Raw genomic sequence first — 11,287 nt, 5'->3', positions numbered from 1 at the left:
CATAACATATGGGCTCACGTCTCTACGATACAATAACGGGGTGGAAAAAATATTTATCTCACACACACACACACAGAAGAGATATCATTGAGGGCGGACGGACATTTTATGATTTAGCCGTTTGTCTTGTGTCGACAAATGCTCATAAAACATAGAATGTGCGGGAACGTCGGCACCTGACGCAGATAAATTTCGGAAAACTCGAGTTTTTTCTCTGTTAAACAATTCAATATCGAATGCGGTTTTTTCACAAATGACTACAATGTCCGTAAAGACTAACGCAGTCTTTTGTATTATATTGGCAAGTAAAAAATAATATATATATATATATATATATATATTATATATATATATATGAGGAAAAATAAGACATATCGCCGGACCCTATGCCCCCAATAAATCTTCTTACAAAAAAAACTTCAGATGAAAATACGCACTTGAACAAAAAAAAATCCCAACATAACGAGGGACATTATAATGCATACACACATATATATATATATATATCAAACATATTTTCATAACGGTATAATCCCCTCCGTTTAATGCTTTGCTAATGACTAATCCGCAAACCGAGCGAGTATACCGTGCAGTAGTCTGTTTGAATGCCCGTGCAACGAGGTATCGTGAAATACAGAAATAATAATAATATTATGTAATTTATTATTCTTTTTGTGTAATTTTTTCCAAAGAAAATATATAATCGTTTTGGCTTTTAAAAATGTACATAATACCATTATAAGAAAACGCGCTTTATTTCGATTTTAACTTCGATGCGATTGTATAGCTACTTGAGATGAGGTATTAATGTTTGAAAAATGATTTCTTTTCTTTTTTTTTTTGTTCAAACGATATCCTTGAATCTCCTCGTCTATCCATTAGACGTTCTACATTGCAGATGGGAATTTGGGAGATCAAAAATCCCTTAAGGTTAACCTCTTAAAATGGAGCAACCCCCTTTCCCAACCAAAGGGCTAGGTAATAGTGAATTGGAAAAAATCATATTATAAGCAATAATGTTCTTAAAATTGTATTATTAGTATTAGTGTCATAGTAACATATTTATATATTTTATCTAAATAATATAGATACAAATTTGAAAAGTTTTTTTATGTTTAAAAGATTTGATAATTGTTGTAATATTAAAACTTGTAGTTTTAATAATATGGTGCGGTGAAATTGTCTTCATCTGGAATTTCCGTGGTATCTGACTCAGAAATATTTGATCTGAGAAATTCTGAGGGAAAATCTAACAAAGTTGTCACTTGTATTTTCTTAGCTTGACCGTACCACGACGTCTTTGACATCACTTCTATGGAATAAGTCGAACCGGGTCTTAGGTTGGCAATCTAAAAATCAAATTTGTCACTCTCGTTTATAAAAAAAAAAATATATATATAGCAGTGATGTTAATACAAGTGATGAGTGATTTTTTCTTATTGGCTGTTTTAAAAATGTCCATTGACTATTTATTTTGTGAATTGAGAAACATTTACAAGTAAAATACAAATAAAAAAACATTTTATTAATAAAAAATGTAAATGTAGTATAACTTGTTATTGAAAAAAAAATCAATTTATCACTTCTCCCACCAATTTAGTTATTATTATTATTATTTAAGTTCTACCTTTATATGTTTTTTTTTTATAATAATTAGTTACCGTATAATTATAAAATGGCGTTTCTTCGGTGACTTGCAACTCCATCGTTGGCAAACTGGTGCAACACTTGTCTGCGTCCATGGCGGATATTTCCTCAATGTTTATAATGAATGCCTTTAATACACCATTTAACATCCACGGGATATCCCATTCCAGCGTTACGTTAGTGGGCCCAACATAGGAACTCCTAAGATTTCCCGGTTCATTTGGAGCTGTTAAAAATTCATTTAAACAGAAGGTAAAATCATACGGATTTTCTTGCAAGCCAAAAAACTACTATACTATATCGCGTTATGAATCAAAGATATACATACATCCATCAATTGTGTTAAAATTAACTGATGACAAGAATCCTCCAGTTGGATAATCAATTGATTTGGCTTTCACCTATGCGAAAAATGTTCATACAAATATTGTTTAGGTGCTGTCGACGATTTGATAATAATAGGAGAAAAAAAATTGAAAATACTTTAATTGTGTATTCAGCACTGGATGTTAAATTATCAACAGTTGTACAATAGTACATTGGCCACGCTTTACACGGTGATGGTTCTATTGTCATTTGTCTCGCTTTAAGTTTTTCATTGTCATTGTACACTTGAATTATAAAACCATTGGCATCGGAATCGTTTGAATATTTCCATCTAAGACTGACGGTTTTCAATTTAAAGTTCTTCTTGTAGACCGTTAGTTCTTCTACCGGCGCTAAAACTGAAATAAAATAAATCATTTTTCGATCGACGTATAAAATATATGCTTGATGTTATTCAAGTCTACCGACTTCAACGTCAAAACAACGTTTTTGTTGAATGATAATAAACTTACATTCCGTTTTGGTTTTAAACGGGACCGAAAGCTTATAAGCCATGTCGAATCCTTTGGTTGTTTTTATATAAACTTCTAGTTCGTACTCAGTGTTAGGAGTTAGACCAGTGTATTCTATAGCGGTTTCTTCCGTTTCTAGGACTTCTTGTGTTCCATCTTTTAAGTTCTGTAATAAACATTTTTTTTTTAATAGAGAATAATATACTTAAATACAATGCAAATCAGTCACTAGTATTAGGACATATTCGAGATACTCAGAGGTTTAGTGCGAATATTTGGTGCATGGCTTTAGTTAATTTACTTTCAAAATTAAATGGAAACCCCTCAAAAGTCCATTGAGCTGCGTACAAGATTGCTTATCATCAACGATCCACTTTACTAAAGCAGTTTCATTATTAACGTACAACGGTTGACTTGGATCAATAACAGGCGCAAACTTCGGTGCTATATTTCGAAACGAATACAAATGATAAATATTAAATTTCACAATAAAAATCTTAGTTGTATCACTTGAAGGCGCAGTTTTTACAAAGATTGTTTTATCGGTATTGTTGTCTGCCGTGTAACCATCGGCGATCGGTTGGACATTTACAATATACTGGGAATTTGGAATCAAGTCCAACAAATCGTATTCCCTTTCATTGTTTACAATGATTTCGGTCCAGTCACTATTAACGGGGTTTAAAGAACAACTATCAAATCGATTGATCTAAAAAAAAAAAAAAAAACATTATCGTTTCAATCGATACAGAAATTTTAATCAAGAATTGTACAGATATCATGTTTTGTATGTTGAAAATACGTTTACCTTATACTTAATCATGTAATTTATGGCAGCATCTATGTATGTGTCTCTCAACTCCCAAGTTAAATGAACACCTGTGTTTGAATATTGTAGTTTAGCTTTTAAGTTTTCTATAACGATATCACCTAAAAAAGCACAACAAACTCATGTTAGCGCCTTTACCGTGTAAATTATGAATTTTCGCCTATAATACCAACCAAGCTCATAATGTGTAGTCACATTGAGTACTACTGAGGGTTCGACGGGCCCTAAATCTGTCATCGCTGTGACTTGGACAGTATAAACATGGGCTGGTATTAGGTTTTCGAAAACATATTCAGTGGTCGTAGTATTAGCTTCGTCATACAAGTCGTTTTCTTCGTCGAACGTCAATTTCAACATGTAATGGTTGATTTTGCATTCACGCGAGTCGTGTTCACTGTTGTACTGTAAATTAATAGACGGTAGATTAGCATAAATATCTCCATATTTATAATTTTCTTTTGGTGTCCAAGTAGTGTAAAGAGTTGTTACGAAAAAATAATTTTTGGTGTATTTTTTCCATAATGATATTACCTTTTTCCAAGTGACATTTATATATTTGGTACCGTACAACAGTTTTACTCCATAGTCGATGTTCTTAGGGACTGTAACATATTATAATTTGTGTGCTTACAATTAATTTTTTTTTTTTTTTGGAATGTTTAGTCAGTTAGTAATTATATTATATGAGTACAAAAAAAACGGTAATAATGATTATAAAATTAAAAACAAACTTAATTAAATTGTTCAGTCTTGCTATTCGTACCACAACAAATAGTCGGCGTTAGCTTAATTCTGAAAATTTCCTACAACTTTTGAGTTCTAAAAAATAACAACAATGTTATGATATTTTTGTCGCACTAAGGTAATTGTTACACTTGTCCCTGCCTTCCAAGCACGGTCCGTGTATTTAATATCTTGATACGTAGAAGCTTTGATATAGTATTTTAAATTGCTTACCTAAACACGAAGTCTTGTAAGTTGCTATATTTATATTCTCATCGTTGTAATTTCCGTCTTCGGTAATTATTCTTACACCAAACAAGTAAGGAGTATCAGGCAATAAATTATAAATTGTTTCTACTATATATTCAGAATTTCCTATTTCTTTAATATCCAAATATTGAAAATCTAACTCGCTTGACGCTTGCTTATTAAAAAAAAAAAAAAAACAAATATTCAATTCTTAAAGTCTGTCTTAGTGTGATATAAAAGTCAGTTGGTATAAATTTAGGGCTTACCTTGTAAATAACTTGATAGTATAAAGCAGGTTCCTGTTGCTCCATCGATATTTGTTTTTAAAAAATTTAAGTTTAATTTAATAGAAAAATAATCAGATGACATAAACTGAGGAGGAGTAATCACCAGGATATTCTATAAGCAAGAAGAGTAGTATAAATAAGTTTTCATAACGTCATCAAAATAATACATTAAGCTAAAAGCATACTTTCAGTGCATTTTGGCGAAATATAATTTTTTTTGCATCCACCTAGACAAGTGCCCGTGTAATCGCATGAAAGTGATGAATTACAGTTAGCATTGCACAATTGTTTGCTTAAGTACCTCGTGGACAGAATATTCAATTGTTATGGAAAAAAATAAAAAGTAATTTTAAATCTAACTTTCGTCACAAAATTCTCAAATATGCAGAGCACAATTTGTTATTAATGTGTTCACGGTAGTTTATTAGCAAATCAAGGTCTGAGTTTAATTACATAACTGAGAATTCGTAGATGAAAAAATAAATATATACAATTTTGTCTTTCCAGTTATACCGAACCCACTGAACTTACTAGGCGTCGTTTTATGTTTCATAGTTTAAGTGTTTTCACTGACAACTTATTAAGTATTTATGTTTAAAAATATAACGATATATGAAGTAAATGATTTCCACATTCAAATATCCAATTATTTTAAGATACCCGAAAAATCTGTAGAAAATCTATTTTCGAAATCTGAAAAAGGATTTTTAAAAAATGTACGTCTAATTAAAGAAAAAATACAATTTTAGCATCTCCTAAAATTTGCCATAGTTTGTCTTCCCGTCGTCGATGTATCTATTAATTTTGTACAAATTTATTAAGTAGGTTTATCATTTACTTACTACTGCATTGAGCTATTCTTTTAATTCCAAATATTTTATAAACAAGAGTAGGTGAACTAGTAATATTTAAAATATACGTTTTATTTTTTACAAAAACATCATTTGTACGTAGTACTACTGTATTCAAACCACTCTGTAACACATTTATAAATTAGTAAAATATTTCCACAAACAGCTATCCATACGGTCCAACAAACAACTGGGATTAATTTATCAATGGAAACAATTTTTAGAAACAATTTATTTAGATTTAACTAAATTACTAAATAAAATAAGCACATTATACTAGTTACCGATGTATTGATTTTATATGACACCATTGGAATATTATTGTCTTTTTTAAATATTTTCACGTTTGCATCTTGGTCATTGCCATCTATATAATATGTCAGTGCTATACATCCTTTAATTGTTTTAGAAGGTGTCCAACTGATTTTTAAATAAAATAATGTATCATAGTATGAATTCATGATTATACCGCCTGCAGGATGTATTCTTTGTTCACCTATTTGATAATTGGTCACAATTAATTTTTCAATTATTTACAATTATACAACAGTCAACAGTGCACATGTTAAAGAAGTTATATTTATAACTACATAATTTCAATATTTTAAATTATAGTAATCATTTGCAACAAAAAAACTTATGGAAATAAATAAACATTTTATAATGTTATTATCTTGTCCCCTTTCCCATAGAAAATCAGCTATGTTTTAAAGTTTAAATCATAGCTTTTACAGTACCAGTTTTTTGTTTTTTTTTAGGAGGAGGTGCTTCATGTTTAAGCAAGTTTATTTAATCTTCGATGCAGAGCCGAGAAGTTATTGATCTTACAATTTTTTGTTTTATTGTCAAGTTGATTTTTATACTCATAAAAGTCTTAACACATTCAAATCAGTTTTAAAGAATATTCGCATCGCAGCGCTTATAATAATTCCTAAAGGGTTATACTTCTCCCGGTCCAAATATGATCCTTACCAACGATAGCTGACCCTACTATGCTAACTAACTACCCTGTTTTTTTATATTTAATTTAATGTGCTTAATTATATGTGCATTTATCAACTATTGTACTCAGTATGATACAATGTTAAAATATAGTGATAATAATAATGATATTAAATAACAAAAATAATATACTCCGAATTTTCTGTTCCATATAGATACTCACCGCCATTAAGATATTCTTTAATCGGTCTAAATCCTCTGTCCATTCGGCGTAAATCTACATTTTTACTATCGTATTCCACGTAATTTTTTGTCAAAAAATCGTTAGAATAATACTCGTCTACTATGTATTCAAGATCATTTTTTTTTAAACTTAACACTCTTCCGTTATAGTGTATTGGCATACCAATACTATTTGTTCTTGAATTTATTACGACATAATAACAATCCGAGGGTAGAACGACACCATCCAACAATTTATCCGGCCTCGAACCTTTTTGAAAACAATTGTAAAAATATAACTATAATTGCGTGTTATGAAATAGAACTTAAACAGATTAATATTGTACATTTAACGGAACCGTTGACTCGTAGTTTATAAATTGTTGTCACGTCATAGTCATCTGTAAACAAAATATTGTATGTATAAAATTTAAAATTGAACAACATTATCATATCGTACATTTGAAAGAGTTTAACCTTCAGTAAAACGCTTCTATGCAGTATATTATATTATATTAACTCACCTAGCTCGTGTGGTTTTAATTCAGACGAAAGGCTGTCAGCAAGTGTTTTTGTAAAAAATAGTCCAAATGCAATAAGTAAACATTTACAATTCATAGTGACTTAATATAAAATCAAAATTTACGTTTTAGAAAATGAACTAGGTGTGATTATAATAAGGTTGTGTATAGTACTGATGCATGTCGATGATGGTGTTTATTGCTTACATCAACATTAGAATAATTATAATTTATTATTAAATATCAGGTAGATACTTTGTACCGATCATCATGAGATAACTGACATTAAATATTTCTCTTGATTACAATATACATACTATAATATACCGTTTCATTTGTTATTTCAACACACAATTTTAATTTCACAACCAAATGATTACTTGGATTTTTGTTATCATATTTTTTTAAAAAATATAACGCATCGTTATAAACTGTTCGGCAGTAGCTAATGCAGTATTATTAAATAATAAAATTATGTACCTTAGGTCTTAAATATAAATTCATCGATTTATTTTGATTATTAGAATAGATAATAATAACATTAGCTGACTTAGTAACAACGAAACACCTAAAATAATTACTAGATATCTGAAAAATAATACGACCGAAACTTATAAGGAAAGGTACGCCATTACTTTTAGACTTATATAATTTATATATTAATTATTTAAATTTATACTATTGAATATATTATTAGAAAAAAAAAAGTATCCACACTACAAGCGGATACATAGGCACGTGTACATATGTCTTATGACCGAGTAAATGACAATTCAAGTAAACCTACATTTTTAATTTTCTGATTTTTAACAGTTTTTTTTTGTTGGCCAAAAGTTTTTTTAATATTTGGCCTTAATCGATTTATTGGTAACATTCACTCGGTTAGTTTTGTTTATGACTGAACTGAACTTGCTCAGTTTGGCTATGTTCTGCTATATGATTACCCTATATTATTCTGACGAATATTATTATTTTTTGTGAACATTTTAGTCACACAGGGTCACATTAATGCCTTTTTGATCCTTATGTAGATAGCCTATTTCTATTATTTTTTTTTTTTGTTTAACTTTACTACTTTTTTTTCGAGATCACTAAAAAATTATACAGTACCTACGGCATATACGGTTCAAATGGTAATTTCTCTTAACACTTGATAATGTGAAGTGCGTAGAAGCAGCGTCTTACGTCGGAGAGACCCCCCTGGCTGGTGTCGTTATGTCAACAGAATTATGTGGGTCATCACGTGTTGAACACAGTGATCAAACTCACCCAGACCACCACTGCGGCCTAAGAACGTGTGCCAACTATTTTTTTTTTTTATCTTACAACAATAATTATTGTTAACGGTGGCGCTTATGGCGTTTTCAAAAACGTCAGTCCGCGGCTGTTGTGGATAGGTGCCAAAACCTGGTGGGACGCCGAAACTGACAATTAACATACACGAGTGAAATGTTATAGATAATAAATAGACAATTAGTCAGTCTTTGTTATTTTTTACTTCATATTTTTGAAGAAAAAAAAACATTGGTCCAAAGATGTACATTGTAATACAAAAGTACGGTTTTAAAATGTCAGCAGACAACGAAAAACCATAAAGGATATTCTTCTTAATGCTATATTTTGTATCTTGATAAATTGTTTTGTTTTTAATGTACATTTTTTTTTTTTTTTTTAATGTTCGTGTCGAGCTCCGAATGTAGAAGAAAAAGATACATATTTTATCATTTCAGTATACTTACTACCTACCATTAAGGATTATGCATATAATTGGCTTATTCAAATTATGGTAATTTGCAATAACCGGTCGGTCTTTTAAGCATCTGGGGCCCTATTAAATCATATTAGATGTGGTCTCTTTTTTTGGCTATAATTTATTTGATATTTCCCACCCATTTACTTTATAATAATAATAATATTGATGGTTAAGCGGCGCACATGTGTTAGGTTTACTTTTTTATAAATTGTGCTATTGTCAATACAGATGTTTATTATTTATATTATAATCTTTATAGAAAAAAGTACACTCTTATAGCGTTAATAATAATAGGTATACCATTGATTTCGATTGTTTATTTACCTTATACTGATAAACAAAAATGTAATTATTGATATAAGTTGTTTACTTTGTAAGTTACACAGTGTTTTAGGTTTAAAATGAAAATAGTTTTATATAATAATAATATTATGATTAACTGGCATAGCAACAATATATTTTTACAAATATTTTATTTAAAAATAGTATTACTACAAACTGTTACAATATAATAATTAACACTGTTAAAACTGGTTCGTGTTTTTGGTAGGAAATTAAATATTATTCACAAAAATTGTTCAATCATTTATTCTGAAATTGGTCAACGGGCTATACTTGAATTTATTGCAAAAAAAAAAACAAATAAATATTTTACTTGGCATTTAAAAAAATTGCGTTACTTTAATTTTGTGCGTGCTAGCATTTTGGTTTCGCTTTCTGATACATACGTTGTAATGTTTGTATGGTGTTGTTTTTTTTTTTTTTTCCTAATAGAAACTGTGAAGATTATCAGCAAACCTAACGTTTAAATAACAACGACAATAATGGGCTATTCATCTTGGACCACTTGTCACAACACACGTGCGTGTGTCCCGGAGAAAAGAAGTAATCGGGTCGTCGACACCCCTCTCCCTGCCTCCGTCCTACGGGCTATAAGAAGTTTAATGAATGCGTGGCGTCGTTCGCGGGTCAATTGCAGGACTTGGCCGTAATACAAGGGGTCGTGGCCGATATTTTAATCTTCCTGGCTGCCGTCAAACGCACGTCCTTTACGGTCACTGAATGGTTTTTCGATTGACTCGAGGATTGCAGTCCCAGAAGGCCGTTCCGGTAGTTTCAAAACGGCAACGGCGAAAATAATTGCGCAACTTATACCGCATTTGGTGATGTACTTAAATTTCTTGCACAGCCGCAATGCACAACAACCGTGTATCGTACACACCGGAGAACTAGTTGTAAACAAACTTGGAAATCGGCAAAACGCCTTACGCGCAGAAATCACAAACAAATCCGCGATAAAGTCTTAAGTTATGTTACTGAAAACCGTAATCGCATAAAAAGCCCCAGATAAGTTCATAGGCATATGAGCGTCGCTTAAAATGTAAATGTCGTGCTATTGTAAAAAAAAAAAGAAAAAAATGATGTTATGCTTTGTATGTACTTTGTTTGTTATAGGCAGTTTTCTTCACAAACACTTATCAGATTGTAATTTTGCAACACGCCCCGTTTGTTGTGGTTAAACTACGGCAGCGTTCAAAACAAATAAAGTGGAAATAGTTTTGCAGTGAGTGCGGTTTTTTTTTTTGCATGGCGTGTAGATAAACTACATTGACCTTTTACCGTGACTCATATTATTAATACTAAACTACTAGTAAAATCGATACGAGAAAACGCCCCACAAAAGTTACTACTTTTTATAACCTTTTTATGAACTCACAATCTTGTTATGTTATTGATTCCGGTGAATCATTACCAAATAAAACTGATAAAACTTATAACAATACACTATTAAATTAAGACAACATATATATTTATATAATAATTATTAGCACTTTGTTTCCTGTAACAACCAAGTGTGTTATGATTAATTTTTACACGGTGTTATAAAACATAATAATATTTTGTGGTGTTTATTAAAGTGTTTTTTTATTATTTTTATCTAAAAGTAATTAAGATATCACTCAACAATTTTTTTTAAAGTATTTACTTTAGTATTACAGTAGGTATTACTTAATTACTTTTTAAATTGTTAAGGGTTTGAAAAAAATATACCACATACCTTTACTTTACATTGTAGAATATTAAGTTAAAAAAATAATAATGTTGTTGACTATAGTTAAAAACATTTTTAATTATTAACTTTTATTTAAAAAGTTTGTCGATAATGTATGTAAAATTATTTAAACTTTTGTGTTATTATATTACGATATTAATTGTCTTCCTGTTAAATAATCGATATGAAAACTATTTAAATTAGATTAAAAATGTTATCATTTATTTTAATCAATTGTTTAAAATAAATATTTTTATTGTGTACTAAATAATATTACCTATATGTTTACAATGTAATTAACAATTATTCGCTTATAAAATGGAAATTAACTCGGTTTGTGCGAATAGCAAGTAATCAGAAAGTATGAAAGG

At 29.9% G+C, this 11,287-nt stretch overlaps 2 protein-coding genes across 2 annotated transcripts; both read right to left on the bottom strand.

Moving 5' to 3' along the window:
• Positions 1-1,044: 1,044 nt before the first annotated feature.
• LOC126843040 (uncharacterized) lies at positions 1,045-4,670 on the bottom strand. The gene is made up of 12 exons (XM_050580340.1): positions 4,554-4,670; positions 4,273-4,462; positions 3,847-3,917; positions 3,489-3,717; positions 3,295-3,416; positions 2,997-3,195; positions 2,788-2,930; positions 2,487-2,652; positions 2,131-2,372; positions 1,976-2,048; positions 1,662-1,873; positions 1,045-1,349 (listed from the first exon to the last, which is right to left on the bottom strand). The coding sequence occupies exons 1-12, from the start codon at positions 4,596-4,598 to the stop codon at positions 1,158-1,160; spliced, it is 1,884 nt and encodes a 627-aa protein (XP_050436297.1). The 5' UTR covers positions 4,599-4,670; the 3' UTR covers positions 1,045-1,157.
• Positions 4,671-5,371: 701 nt separating this feature from the next.
• LOC126843291 (uncharacterized) lies at positions 5,372-7,297 on the bottom strand. Its single transcript, XM_050580710.1, has 5 exons — positions 7,114-7,297; positions 6,937-6,990; positions 6,591-6,860; positions 5,710-5,921; positions 5,372-5,549 (listed from the first exon to the last, which is right to left on the bottom strand). Exons 1-5 carry the CDS (start codon positions 7,205-7,207, stop codon positions 5,409-5,411), a joined length of 771 nt encoding a protein of 256 aa, XP_050436667.1. The 5' UTR covers positions 7,208-7,297; the 3' UTR covers positions 5,372-5,408.
• Between the last annotated feature and the right edge of the window lie 3,990 nt (positions 7,298-11,287).

The sequence above is a fragment of the Adelges cooleyi genome, unplaced genomic scaffold, assembly GCF_023614345.1.
Source record: "Adelges cooleyi isolate 19-005CV unplaced genomic scaffold, UGA_ACOO_1.1 ACOO_flye_CR_arks_rails_tigmint_CR_PRNA_574, whole genome shotgun sequence".
Taxonomy (NCBI): domain Eukaryota; kingdom Metazoa; phylum Arthropoda; class Insecta; order Hemiptera; family Adelgidae; genus Adelges; species Adelges cooleyi.
Note: the sequence above shows the minus strand (reverse complement) of the source record. Positions and strands in the feature narration are given on the sequence as shown.